The sequence below is a fragment of the Lonchura striata genome, chromosome 5, assembly GCF_046129695.1.
Source record: "Lonchura striata isolate bLonStr1 chromosome 5, bLonStr1.mat, whole genome shotgun sequence".
NCBI lineage: Eukaryota > Metazoa > Chordata > Aves > Passeriformes > Estrildidae > Lonchura > Lonchura striata.
Genome location: NC_134607.1, coordinates 71,331,419 through 71,351,116, shown reverse-complemented (window position 1 = coordinate 71,351,116; position 19,698 = coordinate 71,331,419). Strand labels below are relative to the sequence as shown.

The window sequence follows — 19,698 nt, the reverse complement described above, 5'->3', positions numbered from 1 at the left end:
TTGGTGGTCTTATGGGTCTAGGGAGTACTTCCACCATCCCAAGGTGCTCCAAGCTCCATCCAGCCTGGCCTTGGACACTTCCAGGGATGGGGCAACCACAGATTCTCTGGGCACCCTGTGCCAGGACCTCACCAACCTCACGGGGGAGAACATGGCAGAGTCCTGCTGAGGTGAACAAAACACCTTGGTGGCCTCGGAGAGGACCAGCACCAACATTTTACACCCAAGCCTCAGAGGAAACGCTCCAGGCCAGCTTGGATGGGGCTTGGAGCGAGGACAGCGGGAAACGTCCCTGCTCATGGCAGCAGGGCTGGGCTGAAAGGCCTTCAAAGGTCCCTCCCAACCCTTGAAAGGTCCTTTTTGAGCCAAAACACCCCAAAATTTAATGATTCATCACTGAGCAAACGAGGGTTATCCAGTTCCTGACCAACTCCAACCGGTGATTTCAGGGATCAAGGGGATCCAGAGCCCTCAAACACGGCGCTGTTCCCTTCAGGTCACACATCTGTGGGGTGGTTTGTCCTTCTGCAGCTCTGAAGAGGACGAAAATAACTCTAAAATAATTCTGCCTGCTTGAAAATGTCCACACGCAACTCCCCCGGCTCTGGGATGCACCGAATACGCCGCTGAAAGTTGAGTTTCTAAAATAAATTAAACTCCTGCCTAAAACAGTTGCTTTTGTGCAGCTCAGAGCTCCTCGGTGGAGAAGTCGCCCGTCGGCAGCTGACTTACACAGGAGCCACCTGGAAGCTTCCACAAAAGGCAGGAACTGCACGGAATGTTCTCCCCCAGAGGAGAAACCATCTGAAGGAACACTGGGAGCGACAGGGAAGAGTCGGGCTCCTGCCCGAAGATAATTTTGTCTCTCATTTTAAGCAAGAAAAGGAGATTTAGCACAAATTCTGCAGTCGGTGGGTTTTACCCTCTTGGTGTGAAACACACAAACAAGAGATGAAAACATCTTGGTTCTAACAGCACGCCATTGCCAAAAAAAAAACAAAACCAAAAAACCAAAATTGAAATACGAGGCTCAGAACCATTAAAATGGCTTTAAAATTATCCCTGAATGGGAAAAAAAAACCAACCCCATGGATCAGCCGTGCCTGCTCCTTAATGGATGCTGCTGGCAGGGAGCCAGCCTGGAAAGACAATTAATTTGTTTACAACAATAAATAATAACACATATCCTCCCTCAAAGCGTGCAGCCATCAGCATTGGTGAGCCATCTAAAGCTGCTAGCTGGGACCATCCTTCTCCTTAATATCCACTCATTTGATGGGAAGGGAACATTCCAGAAGCTCTCAGGGGTGGCTCCTTGGAAAGCCACTCCATGCACGGAGCGGGTGCTGTGGTAATTAGCTCCAGCAAGTCATTATCCTCCAAAACAGCTGCACGCCCTGACTTTTTAAGGAGTTTTTTCTTTTTTTTTTTTTGTGGGGGGGGATTTTCAGCTGCTGGAGTTTGGCCAAAAAAAGTATCAGGAGCATCATCCACACTGTGCTAAGAAACAACACAGGTTTTGAAGAAAAGGAAAAAATCCCATTCTGCTGCTCCAGAGCAAAGCAATTTGAATTTTTTTGGAGATGGAGCAACAGGTTTTTAAGGTCAGTGAGCACCCGGGTGGGAAGATTTATCACCTCGTTGAGAACCCTACAAGAACGGGCTGCAAGAAGCTGTCGAGGCACTTGTAGCCTAATTTAGGATCGATTTAAACAATTACAGCCTGAAATTTAATGCTGAATAATTTTGAGACAAATGAGTTTCGCGGTGATTCAGTCTCCCTCTGCAAAGGAAAAGGGTTTCAAGTGTTTTACATTTGAGGAGGGAAGAACGGAAAACAGGTGGTAAAATGGAATATTTCGAGAGGACAATTATTTTTTTTTTAAGGATAATCTTTACAGGGATGGGTGATTCATGTGTGAGGATGCAATGCTTGAAAATCTCTGATCTCCCACCTAATCCAGTGCTGACAGTGATCCCAAAGCAGCTTCATCAGCACGGGGCAGATAAATTCCCCAGTCCTGCTCCACTCACAGCCGGGGAGGTTTCAGAGAAATCTTTGGGATAGCAAAGGGTGGGATGGTTAAACCAGGTTAAACCAGGTGAGCTTCGTTCACCACATTTCCATCACATCCATGAGGTGATGGGGGCAAAGACTCCAGAAACAGATTTTTATTTTTTTCCCTTTAATGGAAAATCAATAGGATTATTTTAGGGAGCTATTTGGATGAGTTGGTTCAAAGAGGCAGCAATTTTTCTTCTCTGTTCAGAGAATTACCCTTCTCTAATGTCGGGAACAAGGAGACCTCCTGACCACAGACAGTTTTGACCAAGAATAATTCCAGTTCAAAATAATTTCCATCCATCAAGTGAAACAAATTGTAGGAACTGGATGAGAAAAATCCAAGGCACTCTGAGAGTTCAACCCTGAACGAACTTTAGGGAAATATATTGATATTATAGAATATATTTTCATGTGAAATGAAGCCACGTGCCACAAAAAATACTTTATCCATATTAAGATTGGTAAAGCTTGGGAAGGAAACAATCCAGAGGTTCTGTGCAGCTCCAAAACATCATTCCAGCTCCTGTAAAGAGAATTTTGGCCCCTTTCTAAAGAAGTTGTTCCCCTCCAGGGACTTCTGGAAATGCTGTTCCAGAATTTGATTCTGTTTTGGCTCTGCAAGGACCATCCCAGCACTGCTGTACCCAGACAGGCACAGCGTTAGTGACCATTAATCCATAAAAAATCTGGAAATGGGAATAATAATACAGTTATTCCTATTATTGCGTGGCATTATAATATCCCTGTGTTTTACACCTGTAAACTGGGATAGAAAATGGCCACATAAACCTTGGGAAAAAGGTGCTGCTTCCAGAATCCAAGGATTCTGCCAGTATTACCCATCCCTGAAGAGAGGATTTCCCAGGAAAGAGGGAATAACTTCAAAGGATCAGAAGAGCCTGACGTGACCATCAGGCATTGTCAGTTCGTTCCTTGCAGTCCCAGGCAACGCATGAAATCAGGAATTTTGGGGTGGGATTCCACAGGGTCCTGCTCCCCATGGACTTGGGGTGACAACTTGCTGCTTTTATCACTGCTGCACACTGGAGTTTTAAAAAGCTGTTTCGAAGGGGATTCCTCCTACAAACACTCCACCTGCAACCCAAATCCCAAACAGCTTTTTCTGCTGGAGGGACCCGTGGGGCTCCAGATGGATCACCAGCGTGCCTGGGAGGATTGGATCCCATCCCTGCTCCTCCTGGGAGCTTGGGATGTGCATTCAGCCTGAGGGCACAGCTCTGTGGCTGGCAGGTGTCCCCAGAACTTCTCGGGGAGACCACACGGAAATATTCCTCCCCAAGATCCCATCCGTCCACTGCCAGGGATCCAGGGGCAGCCCCAGCTGCTCTGGCAATCCCAGCCCAGCCAGGAATTCCTCATTCCCAAGATCCCATCCATGGCTGCCCTCTGGCAGTGGGAGCCATTCCCTGGGTCCTGTCCCTCCAGGCTTTTCCCAAATTTCAGCTCTCCTGGAGCCCCTTCAGGGCTTGGAATGTGCTGGAAGCTCTCCCTGGATCCTTCCCTTCTCCAGGGGAACATTCCCAGCTCTCCCAGCCTGACATTGGATCCATCTCCTCTCCAAGAAATTAATGGACCCAGGGGCTTCACTTGGAATCTCAGGAAGCCATGAAGGGTCTCCCTTCCCTTTCCCTCTCTTTTCTATCCCCATTTTCCATAAAAATCCCTCAGGATGGATCCTGAGTGTCCCAAATCCCAGAATCCTGGACCAGTTTGGGTGGGAAGGGACCTCAAAGCTCATTCCAGGGCCACCTGCCATGATCTCAGGGTGCTCCAGTCCTTCCTGGGACATTGCAGGGATCCAGGGGCAGCCCCAGCTGCTCTGGCAATCCCAGCCCAGCCAGGAATTCCTCATTCCCAAGATCCCATCCCTGGCTGCCCTCTGGCAGTGGGAGCCATTCCCTGGGTCCTGTCCCTGCATCCTTGTCCCCAGTCCCTCTGCAGCTCTCCTGGAGCCCCTTCAGGCCCTGGAATGTGCTGGAAGCTCTCCCTGGATCCTTCCCTTCTCCAGGGGAACATTCCCAGCTCTCCCAGCCTGGCTCCAGCTCTCAGAGCAGCTCCACATTTTTCCTTACTGGACACACAACCAGGTCACGGCTGGACAAGGACACCCAGGGATGTCCCGAGGTTTCCCTCAGCTCCTACCTGCAGCAGAGGCCTCTGCACCCCCAGCACCTTCATGGTGTCGGCGTTGGCCAGGACCTTGAGCGGATCCGAGGCCTTGGTGACGCCCTCGATCTCCTTGTTGATCTCGGCCAGGACCTGGTTGAGGAAGATGTTCTTGATGTAGACGGTGAGGAACTCCCGCAGCGGGCACTGCTTGGCCGGGCCCAGCTCCATGGCCAGCTCGATCTCCTGGATAAACCTGGGACACAGAAAGGGGAAGGACGAATTGGAATTGAATGTGATTAAATGTCATTAAATGTAATTAAATAGAATTAAATGTAATTAAATGTAATTAAATGATGGAGACGCTTTAGGTTTGTTGTCGCCTTTGCCGCTCCGACGTTCCAGAGTGGGAATGGCCATGGGCTGTCCCAGCTTGAGGAATGAAGAGGAGAAAAGGCCCACGGGGTAGTTTTAGGGGGAAAAAAAAATACTAACTGTCGCCCTGATTCTTTAAGATTTTCTAAAGCCTTCTGAGTTTACATGCTGTTAGCAAACTTTCCCACACAATTTCTATAAACAACACATTGTTTTGCATTCCTTCATGGGGGTGGAGAGACTTGATGTTCCGGTGGTTTGTGCAGTGTCTTTGGAGAGGTGGCACCTTCACTCTCCAATCCACTGTCACCTTTGGAGAAGTGTAAAAGTTGGAGTCAGAGAATAAATCTGCTTCTTCTTTACCTTGCAAATAGCAAATGGCTGCAATTGTGCTTTCCCGTGTCCGATAGCGACAACTATTAAATTGCTGGAGATAAGGACAGATAAGATGAGAGAAAATCCACGTCTCAGGCACAATTCCTGTTTGTTTGTTCAAAAAAATTTGGTTTTTCCATTTGGGACATATTGGAAATACGTCCTTTTCAAAAATTTGGCTTTTCCATGTGGAACGTGCTGGGAAGATGGCCTTGTAAAAAAATTTGGTTTTTCCATTTGGGACATGCTGGGAAGATGTTTATATAAAAAAATTTGGTTTTTCCATTTGGGACATGCTGGGAAGATTTTTGTATAAAATAAATTGGCTTTTCCATTTGGTACATGCTAGAAAGGTGTTTGTATAAAAAAATTTGGTTTTTCCATTTGGGACATGCTGGGAAGATTTTTGTATAAAATAAATTGGCTTTTCCATTTGGTACATGCTAGAAAGGTGTTTGTATAAAAAAATTTGGTTTTTCCATTTGGGACATACTGGGAAGATGTCCTTGTAAAAAAATGTGATTTTTCCTTTTGGGACATGCTGGGAAGATGTTTATATAAAAAAATTTGGTTTTTCCATTTGGGACATGCTGGGAAGATGTTTGTATAAAAAAATTCGGTTTTTCTGTTTGGAACATGCTAGAAAGGTGTTTGTATAAATTTTTTTTTTTTTTCCATTTGGGACATGCTGGGAAGATGTCCTTGTAAAAAAATGTGATTTTTTCTTTTGGGACATGCTGGGAAGATGTTTATATAAAAATTTGATTTTTCCATTTGGGACATGCTGGGAAAACATCCTTTTAAAAGTTTGGCTTTTCCATGTGAAACATGCTGGGAAGATGTCCTTGCAAAAAAATTTGGTTTTTCCATTTGGGACATGCTGGGAAGATGTTTGTATTAAAAAATTGGTTTTTCCATTTGGGATATGCTAGAAAGATGTTTGTATAAAAAAAAATTGGTTTTTACATTTGGGATATGGTAGAAAGATGTTTGTATAGAAAATTTGGTTTTTCCATGTGGGACATGCTGGGAAGATGTCCTTATAAAAATAAAATCACCATTAAAAAAAACGAAGATGCCACAAATCCCTTTAAAAAGCCAAATTTCCTCCTGGGGGTGGTCACTTGATTCCCCCAGGTGGGTTTCCTCCACCTCTAAACTGAACAACAGAATATTCAAGCTCAAAATCCAGGAAAAAAATCATGGAAAAAAAGCAATGTCTATGCATGCTGCCATCATCCTCCTGCATTATGGATGTCTGTGTTATGGTGTATTTTTATCTCCCTTTATTACTCCATCCCAGGATCCCATTCCGGAGCACACGGAGCAGTGGGATGACTCTGGAATATTTTAGCACCAAAATCTCTTCCTTTCTGTGCTGCCATCTGCTTTACCGCCGAGGAGTTTATTCCAGAAATTACCTCGTCACGCCTTTACATCTGAGGCGGTGGGAATTGGAATTCCTTTCACAGCAATTAGGGATTGAGTACCAGCAGCCATAATGGATTGAGTTATGCTGTCATGAGGAAGGTTTATTTTGGATATTAGGAATAATTTATGCACTGAGAAGTGGTCAGGAGGTGGAGCTGGCAGGGAAGTGTGGAGTCGCCATCCCTGACAAAAAAAACCAGGGATGTGGCACTTAGGACATGGTTTGGTGGTGGACGATGGTTGGATTTGATGATCTTTGAGGTCTTTTCCGACCTCAAGGATTCCATGATTTTATTCCTTACCGCTGACCTCATTCCCAAACCTTTCAATGAGATCTGCCTAATTGTCCATCATTTTCTACCTCCGCATTCCTCACTCCGGAGGAGGTGCTTCCCTTCCCAGCACTGACTGAAAAGCCAATTCCTGTGGATGATTTCTTTCCAATCTGAGCTCTTTTATCCCCTAAATCCTCTCCCTGTTGACTCCATGGGTCTGGAGTGACACCTTTGCACCTTCCGTGGTGGGATCCCTTTGGAGCTCAGCTGGAAGATTGGTTCTCCAAGGGGACAGATGCTGAAGGGAGGAGAATCACAGAGCCAGGCAGCTTTACTCCCTGGATTTCACGGGGTGAGGATGGGAATCAGCTTTGAAAAACAGGGAAACAGAGGAGTTTCCTGGGAAGAGAGCAGAGACTCCACAGGGCTGATCCCAGAAATATCAGAGCTGATGTCACCGAGTGGCACCACTCATGTCCTTGAGGGGACATTGCCAGGGTTGGTGGGACAGTGTTGAATTCATTTCCTGTGTCCTTTCATGGCTGTCAGTAAATCCCTGACTCTTCCTTTACAAATTTATTTACAGAGCACAAAACTCCTCCAAATTAGAGACAGTCAGAGAAAGTAGGATGTAGTTTTAGTATACTCCTTTTATATAGAATATTAATGTATTTTAGCATAGTTATAATAAAGAAATCATTCAGCCTTCTGAACTGAGTCAGAGTCCTCATTTCTTCCCATTGGTTTGCCTGCGTTTACAATACTGGTGCACCCTCCATATCCTAGACTGGGAGAGTTACTCAGAATTCCATTAAGAACAGATTAAAATCAGAAAATATTAATTTTTTTTTTTGTATTTAAGAGAAAGGAAAGTTGCCCCTGGATCCCTGGGAGTGTCCAACGGTGCTTGGAGCACCCTGGGGTAGTGGGAGATGTTGAGATTGGAACTGGATGATCTTTTAAGGTCCTTTCCAACCCAAACCATTCCATGATTCCATTAATTAGGGATGCAAAGTCTAATTGTCACCTGAATAAACGTGACACCAAGAGTGACTCTTCTGCCACAAAGTCCCACAGGGCTCTCTGCTTCCCAGCTTCCCTCTTCCTGTCTTCTCATCCCATCACACCCCTCCTGTCTGTGGGAATTTCACCCTCAGTTTGTGGGAATTAGAAAAGGTAAGAAGATTTTTAGAAAGCTGGGAAAGTAGGCTTTAGAAACAGAAAGAACAGAAAATTTACAGCTAGCTGCAGCTAAAGAAAGCCATAAGTAAACAAAAAACCAAAAAAACTCTTATTTTCCATGGTTGCTGATTCCATCTGGTCATCCTGTGTTTCTCTACCTGGGAGAAGCAGATTTGGGAGCCCAAAAAACACCACGAGGGGAAAGTTGCAACTCAGGAAGCAGCCCTTGCCTTTGGCTTGGTCTTGCTGAGCTCTGGCTGGAATTGTGTCCATTGGGAATTTTGGCTGGAATTGAGTCCATTTGGAATTTCTGCTGGAATTGTGTCCATTGGGAATTTCGGCTGGAATTGAGTCCATTTGGAATTTCTGCTGAATTGTGTCCAGTGGGAGCTTCAGCTGGAATTGTGTCCATTGGGAATTTTGGTTGAATTGTGTCCAGTGGGAGCTTCAGCTGGAATTGTGTCCATTGGGAATTTTGGCTGGAATTGTGTTCATTGGGAACTTCAGCTGCAATTGTGTCCAGTGGGAATTTCAGCTGGAATTGTGTCCATTGGAATTTTGGCTGGAATTGTGTCCATTGGGAATTTCGTCTGGAATTGTGTCCAGTGGGAATTTTGGCAGCCATGAAGCAGAAGTGCGAGCACTGCACTTCTTTCAAGGGGTCCAAATAAGCCAAATTTGGAGTTATTTTCCATGCCTTTTATCCAACAGTTCCTCTTGCTGAGAAATGTGGAGATAGAAATTCCCAGGCAAAGGAAAATTCACCAGAATTCAAGCAGAATTTCTCCTCCTTCTCAGAAAAAAACAAGTATCTCAAATATTTTTCTCTAAAAAATCAGCCCCAGTCGGCAACAAAAGTTCAGCCAAGCTACAAGGAACTGAAAATGAGTGTTTGAAATGGGAAATGTTGGGTGGCGTTAAAGAGCCAACAGATATTCCCTATTTTCTGCCTGGCAGACACAGCCACACACTGTGCTATTTATTTATTTCAATTTCAAATTGAAATTGCCTCATTCCAACAGAATTCAGTCTCTATAAAGAACAAAAAAGTGTTTAACAGCATGGAAAAAAAACACATCCTATGAGTCCTCTCCAAAAATGTTGTGTTACTCATCCAAGCCATCCGTGGAACTTTTAGATGTCAAAAAAAGAAAAAGAAAAAAGGCAACTTGACTCACAGCTATCCCATAAAACAGTATTTATACCAGGATGGTTTGGGCTGGAAGAGAACTCAAGGATCTTCATATTCCACCCCATCCATGGACAGGGACACCTCCCACTGTCCCCATGTCCAGCCTTTCCTTGGACATTCCAGGGATCCAGGGGCAGCCCCAGCTGCTCTGGCAATCCCAGCCCAGCCAGGAATTCCTCATTCCCAAAATCCCACTCCAATCTCCCTTTCCCAGGGAATTCCCTCCATTCCCAGCTCTCCCACCCTGGCATTGGATCCATCCCCACCCTGACTCTGCTCCGGGAATGAATTTTGGGATCCAGGGGTTTCACTGGGAATCTCAGGACTCCAGGAAGGGTCTCCCTTCCCTTTTCCACCCCCAGCTTCCATAAAAATCCCTTGGGATGGATTCTGAGTCTCCTTGACCCCAGAATCCTGGAATGGTTTGGGTGGGAAGGGACCTCAAATCCCATCCCATTCCAATCCCACCATCCCAGGCTGCTCCAGCCTTTCCTGGGACATTCCAGGGATCCAGGGGCAGCCCCAGCTGCTCTGGCAATCCCAGCCCAGCCAGGAATTCCTCATTCCCAAGATCCCATCCCTGGCTGCCCCCTGGCAGTGGGAGCCATTCCCTGGGTCCTGTCCCTCCAGGCTTTTCCCAAATTTCAGCTCTCCTGGAGCCCCTTCAGGGCCTGGAATGTGCTGGAACCTCTCCCTGGATCCTTCCCTTCTCCAGGGGAACATTCCCAGCTCTCCCAGCCTGATTTCAGAACCATCAATTGTGTCCCACTTCCAAAATGCAAAAACGCTTTTGTCTGAATAAAAATTCAGATTGAGGGGTTTCACCAAATCATGGGTCATGGTTTCTTGTAGATATTCCTGGGAATTGCCCAAAATCCTAAAAAAGGCTCGTAGGGATATCCCTGCTCTGAAGGACACTTTTAGGAAATGTCATGGTGAGGATGGAGTTCTTCAACAGAGCAGCCAAGGGGGAATAAAAAAAATAGAAATTTGCACCTTATCCTGAATTCAGAACCTGCATTTTTAAAATGATGCACAATTTTCAACTTGTTTTATCCTCCTATAAAAGCATTTGAGGTGATTTGTGGCTGCAATTAAGCATTCCCCTTAGACAGAAAAGCACTTTCAGGGAAATGAAGTAGCTTTTGGTAAATGACAGTCATTTGGATTAAAAAAGAAAAAAAAAAAAAGCGCCTCATTTCAGGAAATTTAATTCATTCTAACTCACAACTTAATTGGCTGTGAGCACTGTCTTACCTAAGCTGAAAGTGTGGGATAAAAAGCATAAAACCTAAAAAAGCTGCGTGGATTGATTTAGAAACCTGCAGCTCCTGCCTTCGCAAGGCTTTCTTCTACTCCTTGTTCTCAGATGTCTTCTGCAACATCATTAAAAGAAACCGAAGGCATTGGAAGTGCAGAGCTTCAGTGACTCCTGGCCTTAATGATGATGGTAAAAATATCTGAAATTCTCTCCTCAAACAAATGAATGACAGCAAAAATTATCAAATATTCCAGAACCTTATAAAGACAATTTTTTCTGACATTCAGCCCAAATCTACATTTCATTTTTGTGTGATCCTGAAGTGTTCTCTGCCTTAGTCATGAAACATCCAAGCAACTGGCATGAACCTTTTGGGGGGCTTCCACAAAAAAAGGAAATATAAAAGAAACATCAGAAATCCCTTGGATCCCAGTTGCTGACAGAATGGAAAATTCCAAAATGGTTTTCCAGATTCAAGGAAATTAGGGATAAAATACCCAGGATTGTGAGTTCTGGGAAGTCTGAGGGCACATTAAACCAAGAGAGAAACCTGGAAGGTTCCACATTGTCCATGACACACTCAGGAAGCCACCTCACCTCAACAGGGGGAATTTTGGGAAAGGACCAACGGAATCATGGAAAAAATTGGGTTGGAAAAAACCTGAAAGATTCTCATTCCACCCATCCATGGCAGGGACACCTCCCACTGTCCCAGGGGCTCCAGCCCCATGTCCAACATTTCCTTGGACATTCCAGGATCCAGGGGCAGCCCCAGCTGCTCTGGCAATCCCAGCCCAGCCAGGAATTCCTCATTCCCAAAATCCCACCCCAAGCTCCCTTTCCCAGGGAATTTCCTCCATTCCCAGCTCTCCCACCCTGGCATTGGATCCATCTTCTCCGCAATTCCACCCCAGGAAGGAATTTTGGGATCCGGGGGTTTCACTGGGAATCTTGGGAACTCCAGGAAGGGTCTCCCTTCCCTTTTCCATCCCCAACTTCCATAAAAATCCCTTGGGATGGATTCTGGGCCTCCTTGATCCCAGAATCCCAGAATGGTTTGGGTGGGAAGGGACCTCAAATCCCATCCCATTCCAATCCCACCATCCCAGGCTGCTCCAGCCTTTCCCGGGACATTCCAGGGATCCAGGGGCAGCCCCAGCTGCTCTGGCAATCCCAGCCCAGCCAGGAATTCCTCATTCCCAGATCCCATCCCTGGCTGCCCTCTGGCAGTGGGAGCCATTCCCTGGGTCCTGTCCCTCCAGGCTTTTCCCAAATTTCAGCTCTCCTGGAGCCCCTTCAGGCCCTGGAGATGCAGAACGAAAAATTCTGATCCTTGCACTAGTGCTGGACACAATAAATGCAATTAAACTCAAATAATTCACGGCAGCTCATGGACCAATGATCATTGCCACTGAAGACCAATCAATCAAATCCTAAAGTAACAAAAACCACATTATTTTGCATAAAAACTTCACTGCAGGGAATTATTTTGGTCCATGATCAGCCACCCCAGGATTGATGTTTCACACCTTGCTGATGACATCGTGGCCACGCAAGGTATTGGAGCTGATTCTGTATAAAGTCACTCCAAAGAGATGGAAAAATGTTTAAAATCCATCCTAGGTGACCCCAAAATGTGATTAAAATTAAAAATATCGCCAAAAGAAGTGTACACAGCTCTGGGAGACTCGAAGGAAGTTTTGCTACTTTATGTGTGCTTTAAACATTAGCAAAAAGCAGACCAAAAAAACCACCGAATACCAGACAAAAAGCATGAATTTTCTGCTATTTCTAAATATTAAATAGCCTAGAAAACATCCAGGAAGGTGACAACCAGAGGAATGACTGCTGCGAACAGCAAACATTACATTTGGGATGTTTTTCTCTAAATTAATAATTATTTACAAGTACCTGGCAGCACCAGCCAGGGTTGTTTCCATAACCTCAAGCTGAGTTTAATGGGTTATTTTGGCTAAATCACCAAATTCAGTCCTGCCCTTGTGCAAACACAAATTCCCAAACCATAAAAAGGCTCAACTACTCGAGGTAATTCTTTTGGTCACTGTGAAAAGGTTCTGTGTCCCCACAGAGCCGAGAGCTTTAGTGCTGGAAGATGAAAGAGCCCGGGACTTCTCTTTTTTAACAGCAGCTAAAAAATTACAAGATTTAAAGAATCGATTTCCGTGTTGTGGCCGCTCAGCCATGAGATTGAGGTAAGAAATGCCTCCTTCCCCTGCAGGTGTGACAGAAAAATCAGTGTTTCGTTGTCTCTGAGGTCCTGCAAACACCCACCAAAAAAAAAAAAAATTAAATTAAAATTTAGCTCTCAACTGCTGCTAAAAATATTGTTTCTTTAATGCTCAGCTGCCACCTGAAGGACACAAATTTCTGATGTAACGGGACTCACTCAAGGTGCAATTTCTTCTGATGTCTCCAGAGGGGAATATTGGCTTGTATTTGGGATGTAGAGGCAGAATTAATCCGATGGAGAGATTCACAACGTGGGGAAATGTTCACCTCGTGCCCTGCAGCTCAGATTGCTCCCTCATCCTTCCCAAATATCCCAAGACCCCACCCAGTGGAAGTTTCTGGCGTGGTTGGATGGATGCTCAGAGCTCCTGCTCTCCATCCTCTCACCTCTTACGAGAGCAGGAGGGAAATTCAGGAATTGGCAGCAATTCCATGATTTGCCAAACCCCAGGTGGGATTTTCCCAAAAGGGGGGAAATCTGAACCAGGAGCAGCCAGGAGCCTCTTGGAGAAAATGAGTTCCAAAAGGGACAAAATGGTGGAACTCGGAGTTGTCACTGTGAGAGGAAGGCTGTGAAGTTGATGGCAAAAGGGTTTTAAAATCATGGGAATTTAGGCTTTAAAATCATGGGGATTTAGGTTTTAAAATCATGGGGATTTAGGGCTAATTTAGGGAAAATTAAGCTTAGTAGGCCCTGGAAAAAAAAAATAAATACCCTAAGTACATGAAGACCTTGTACTTTGCTAGAAATTCACCTGTACATGATAAATGATATAACTGTTAGATGTGATGATTGTTTAGTAATTAAATATAATTACAGTTTAATGGTAAGAATAATCATGAGGAACTGTGGTCAGGGGCCTAAGAAAGATCCCGAGAAACTCGTGTCAATGTATACAATAGAACAATATAAGTTTAATAATGAATATGTGAGTTATATAAGGATAGAATATAAAATAGGTTCAGCTCAAAAGCCGTGTTGGAGTCAGATTTGGGTCTGGAGCCCTGATTCCAGAGCTCCCAATAAAAGCACCTTCAGATAATCATATCCTGGGATTATTTGTGTTCCTGAACGCTGACAAAGTGAATCAGCATCACAGCCCTGGGCAATGGGAAAAAAAAAAAACACTGGGAAAAATATTGTGTGGGACAAGGGAATGGGGCATCCATGAAAATAATTGGGAGATTGGGAAGGAATTCCTGGTTGGGAGGGTGGGGAGGGTCTGGGATGGAATTCCCAGAGCAGCCCTGGATCACTGAAGTGTCCGAGGCCAGGTTGGAGCAGCCTGGGACAGTGGGAGGTGTCCCTGTCCGTGGCAAGGGTGGCACTTAGGATGAATCCCTAAATTTCCAGCCCAAAACCAGAGTGAGGTGGAGCCAAGTTGCTTGCAAGTGACAGGAGTGCTGTGAGATGGAGATGATAACCCAAAATGACCACGGGACTAAACGACCATTAGTAGATCCATTTGTAATTTAAATCAAATCCTACAGAAGATAAATGCCCCAACTACACCATCAATCCCTCTCTCTAAAATCTGTGATGTCCTTGTTTTACCTGAACCCAGGGCATGAAGCCAAACCTGGAGGATTCCACCATTTCTCCTTTTTTAAAGTTACAAAAAAGCAAAGTCAAGCCTTTCTTTCTTCCCCACAACAGGTAATATCATTTCTTCACTACTTTGCTCTGTGCAGGATATAAAATTCATCCAGCCCTGCTTTAAACCCACTGTAATTTTACACAATCCCGACAATTCCACAAGAATTCCTGCCCCATCACTCAGAAATCCTGTGAGGCAGCATTAAATGTGTGTAAAACACTTGGGTATCACAGCAATAATTATGTTAACAGAGCCACCATATAATGTCACCCTATTAAACAAGTGAAACATGAACTTCACTAACTCCAGCTTTTCCTATTACTAAATCCCATTTCCTTTAATGTCCCATTACATTCAGTTTGTTGACCACCACTGGAATGTAATGATACCCCCCACAACTTCACATTTTCTCCTGAGCACAAAAGCTCTGTTAAAATTAACTTGTTATTCCCATTATTTTTTTTTTCAATCGGATCTGGCGGCTCATCCTTTGCGCTCCAACCCCCCCAGCTCTCAATCTGGCCCCTTTTAAAAAGCAACATATGCTGAGGATAAATCTTTCAAATGACTCTGTTAATAGAGGAGCTGTAGTGACAGCTTTACAAATGGGCAGACTGGGGGTTGTTCCATTGTTTTATTCTGATTTGGAATGGGAATGCAGGGATGGCTTTGGAAGAACAACTGGGACCAGCCAGAGGTTTCAAAGTCCCTGGATTTGGTGTGGCAGATCCTGTGAGCCAGGATCAGATCAGACTGGCTGCACCATCAGAGAGCAAAGCCCCATCACTGTGCCTGTGACTCCAATTAGTCCTGTCTGCATCCTGCTGACATTCCAAGGAATCATGGACAGGTGGCACAATCCCTCATGAGCATCCCACTGGCTCCCGAGTGGGGACAGCCAGTTAAATCCTACAAACACACCAGGGCAAAGGGAAATCCAAATTAAGGTTGTTAACTCCAGAGCCCACCCGGAGACAGTGCTGGAGCACCTTGGTGGAGCTCCAGGAAGACTTGGGACAGGTTGAGATGTCCTGTTAGGGACACCACAGCCCGTGGCACCACCAGGGCTGTGTGAGGAGTGGTTCTGGCTGTCCTCTCACAGCAGTTGGATTTTCTATCATCCAACGTGGAGAAAAGGCCAGGAGAGCCAGCTGAACATTCCATAACCCGAGTCCACGGAAGAATTTGGATAAACAGAGTTGTATGGATGAGCCTGTGGAATTCCCAGATGACTTCATTTAACAGCTGGAAATAAGACACGATCACTTCAGAAATCTCAGGCAAAGTATGAATTCCCTCTATGCCAGGCAACATCAAGTTCATTCCTTCACCACAGAACCCTCTTTTTCACATTTCGGTCATGTACCCAAAACTGTTGGTATGGCCCTGAAACACATGGGAGTGGAAGAGGAGAAGAACACAGATCCCAAATAATTTCCATACCTTACTGCCTGACTTGGGAATCTGGACGGGACAATCACAGACTCATTCGGGTTGGAAAAGTCCTCCCAGACCATCGAGTCCAACTATTCCCAGCCCTGCCAAGGCCACCACTGCCATGTCCCCAAGTGCCACAGGGCTTTGAAATCCCTCCAGGGATGGGGACTCCACCTGTCATTATCGGACACGGGAAAGCACAATTGCAGCCATTTGCTATTTGCAAGGTAAAGAAGAAGCAGATTTATTCTCTGACTCCAACTTTTACACTTTTCCAAAGGTGACAGTGGATTGGAGAGTGAAGGTGCCACCTCTCCAAAGACACTGCACAAACCACCAGAACATCAAGTCTCTCCACCCTCATGAAGGAATGCAAAACAATGTGTTGTTTATAGAAATTGTGTGGGAAAGTTTGCTAACAGCATGTAAACTCAGAAGGCTTTAGAAAATCTTACGAATCAGGGCGACATCCACCTCTGCCAGGAGAGCTGTGCCAGGGCTGGACACGTCTTTTAGGGAAGAATTTTTCCTAAAATCCCCCAAGGCTGCCCTGGCCCAGCCTGAGGCCGTTCCCTCTGCTCCTGTCCCTGTTCCCTGGAGCACAGCCCGACCCCCCGGCTGTCCCCTCCTGGCAGGGACTTGTGCAGAGCCACAAGGTCCCCCTGAGCCTCCTTGGCTCCAGGCTCAGCCCCTTCCCAGCTCCCTCAGCCCCTCCAGACCATTCCCAGCTCCATTCCCTTCCCTGGACTTTCTCCAGCCCCTCCAGGTCTCTCCTGTCCAGGGCTGTCCCCAGAACTCCAGGGTGTCCCTCAGGGGACCCTCCCTGCCCTGCAGCTGTGCCCACACCGGGGCTGGCACAGCCCAGGGGCCACTGGCCTCTTGCCCACCTGGGCACAAGAGTTTGGTTTTAGCCACACTCAATCCCATGGGATTACGCCAGAAGAGTGGGGACAACCCCAGTTCCTCCAGGACACCCAGGTAAGGAATCCCACACCCCAATGGATCAATGGGAGCACAAGGACTTTCCTTTCTCACCAAGCCTGGGCTCACAACACCGCAGAGGACAAAAACCAGGTTTTCCAGAGAAGCTGTGCCTGCCCCTGCTTCCCTGGAAGTGTCCAAGGCCAGGCTGGACAGGGTTTGGAGCAGTCTGGGATGGTGGAAGGTCTCCCTGCCCATGGCAGTGGGTGGCATGGGATGAATTTTAAGGTCTCTTATAACCTGAACCATTTTGTGGTGTTAATTTCCAGCTGTTTGCACAAGAACACGCAGACCCTGTTTATAAAGAGCTGCCAAGGGTGACAATTCTGCACCTTTGAGGTCGAGATCACAAATCCAGCCAGGCAACTTTAACCTAATCACAGCTCCGAGCTAAACACTTTCATTAGTTAATTGGCTGAAAAGCTGAGCTCGGTGGGGACACACCAATATTGCCATTTAGGAAGGCAAGAGCCACTGATCAAAGACCCAGCTGTGCTCTAGGCTCTCCTCATTAATAAATTCACACCTTGGCCACAGAGCCAGAGTTTGCAGTTCTGGCTCAAAATGCTCGAAAACACGATTGGAGTTTTCCCACAAGAAGGGATTTATGGCAAGGAAACATCCCCAGGATTTTGTTGCTCCTCTTTTTGGAGAAGATTTTGGAGGGTTGGGAGAAGGCTCAACCCCTCAGGAGGGGTGTTTGCAGGATGTGTTTGGGGAAAACAGAATCAGCTTCCAGAGGAAACAAGAGATGGAAAATTGGGATCTGGGGTTGCCTTGGATCATCCACCTCATTTGGCATGCAGGGTCTGGGCCAGGCTAATGAGGAGCACGGATTTGCTACAGCCCTGTGCTACTGGAGGCAGCAAATTTGGATAAATTGGGTGCTGTGCTTCCATTAGGGATCCCATTCCTCTTCTCCAAAGAGTGAAGGCATTTGCTCCAATGGTCCCAACACCAAGAGTTACATTATTCCAAATCAAACTAATTACACTAATTCCCATTTGTGGCTGACTTTTTGGTTTTTCCCCCCCCCCCCAGCTCCTGATCCTCAAACCTGGAATGAGGAATTCCTGACAGCTGCTGTCTCCTGCCCAGACACTTGGCTTCAGCCCACAGAGTGATCCTTACAAATCACACTTAATTCATTACCTAATAAAGCTGCTGCAAACAAGAGCACAAACACATCCAGGGCTGTTATTGCCAGTGGGAAAACGATTTCCTGCCCCTGGGAAATGTCACTGGATGTTCATGTGTGTGTCAGGTTGATTATCCCATAATTACAGTGCACAGCTGACACGTGGCACACGAGGAGCAGGTTTGGTTCTGTCAGCACGGAATTGTGGAAAATGGGGCTGGAAGGACAGAGTAAAGTTCTTAATTATAGATCATCATATCGAGGGTGGTGTTTTGGTTGGACAAGAAATTATCTTTACACACAAACACAGAGCAGACCCCCGTGCAGCGTATTGACCAGGAGAATTCCTCCCAAATCCAGCTGGAAGAGGCTGCTCAGATATTTGTGAGGTTCTAGAGAATTCCCACCCCATAATGAGAGGCGTGAAGTGGTGACCCTGCCATTGTCCTCATCCTTCTGCTGCCCTTTGGAAAGGGACAGGTCCCATCCTTTCCCACATTAGGGTCACGTGGGCAGCGCTTCCCAGCATCTGGAACTCTCCATGGAATGGTTTGGGTGGGAAAGGATCTGGGAAATCATCTCATTCCACTTCTGCCATGGCAGGGACACCTTCCATCATCCCAGGGGCTCCAGCCCCAGTGTCCAGCCTGGCCTGGGACATTCCAGGGATCCAGGGGCAGCCCCATCTGCTCTGGCAATCCCAGCCCAGCCAGGAATTCCTCATTCCCAAGATCCCATCCCTGGCTGCCCTCTGGCAGTGGGAGCCATTCCCTGGGTCCTGTCCCTCCAGGCTTTTCCCAAATTTCAGCTCTCCTGGAGCCCCTTCAGGCCCTGGAATGTGCTGGAAGCTCTCCCTGGATCCTTCCCTTCTCCAGGGGAACATTCCCAGCTCTCCCAGCCTGACACTGGATCCATCTCCTCTCCCAGAAATTTATGGACCCAGGGGCTTCACTTGGAATCTCAGGAAGCCATGAAGGGTCTCCCTTCCCTTTCCCTCTCTTTTCTATCCCCATTTTCCATAAAAATCCCTCGGGATAGATCCTGAGTGTCCCAAATCCCAGAATCCTGGACCAGTTTGGGTGGGAAGGGACCTCCAAGCTCATTCCAGGGCCACCTGCCATGATCTCAGGGTGCTCCAGTCCTTCCTGGGACATTCCAGGGATCCAGGGGCAGCCCCAGCTGCTCTGGCAATCCCAGCCCAGCCAGGAATTCCTCATTCCCAAGATCCCATCCCTGGCTGCCCTCTGGCAGTGGGAGCCATTCCCTGGGTCCTGTCCCTCCATCCTTGTCCCCAGTCCCTCTGCAGCTCTCCTGGAGCCCCTTCAGGCCCTGCCAGGGGCTCTGAGCTCTCCCATCTTTACACATTGGAAGAGGAACCCTCAAGTGAAACGTGTCCATAATTACCTCAAGGATGGGGAATCTCCCATTGCTGACAGGAATGACACTAATTAAGGGTAGGAACAGATGGGCTGATTTAGCAGGAATTCATCCCTGCCCTGCCCTGCCAGGCAGCACCACTCCTGCTGGGATGGATGGGATGGGATGGCAGCTCCCTTCTGTGATGGGTTTTGGGGGTCACACTCAGAACTTCGGGATTTTCCAAAGGGACACTCCAGAGGCACAGCGCCAGGAAGTCATTAGCCTAATTAACTCTTCACTGTCAAACAGTTCTTCCTAATCTGTGGGAGTCCAGGGCTTCCCTCAGGCTGCCCTGGCAGGTCTGGGACCCTGGCAGGGGTCAGGAACCCCCTGGACAGAGCCCCCAGAGACACTGTCTGTGATCTCTGCCCATGGAAAAGAGTTTTCAATCTTACAGCATGAATTACAAGCTCTGAGTGGTTGATATAAATAATAATTAAGTGTGGCATGGGTGCAAAAGTAAAATTTTAGGATTCTAGATGAGGGGTCCAAAGGGGACAAGCTGGAGGAAATTGGGTGTGCCTTGTCCTTTTTCTCCTTCTTCATGCCCTCCATGTCTCACTGTGGTGTTGGCATTTTTCTGTTGGTTCAG

The 19,698-nt window shown here is 46.7% G+C and overlaps 1 protein-coding gene across 2 annotated transcripts in view; it reads right to left on the bottom strand.

Moving 5' to 3' along the window:
* EXOC4 (exocyst complex component 4) overlaps nucleotides 1-19,698 on the bottom strand; it is a 318,541-nt gene that overhangs the window by 74,832 nt on the left and 224,011 nt on the right. For both annotated transcript variants that reach the window (XM_077783706.1, XM_077783707.1), the window contains exon 11: nucleotides 4,229-4,448. In XM_077783706.1, the coding sequence (XP_077639832.1) occupies nucleotides 4,229-4,448 (220 nt within the window). The remainder of the gene's footprint in view (nucleotides 1-4,228; nucleotides 4,449-19,698) is intronic.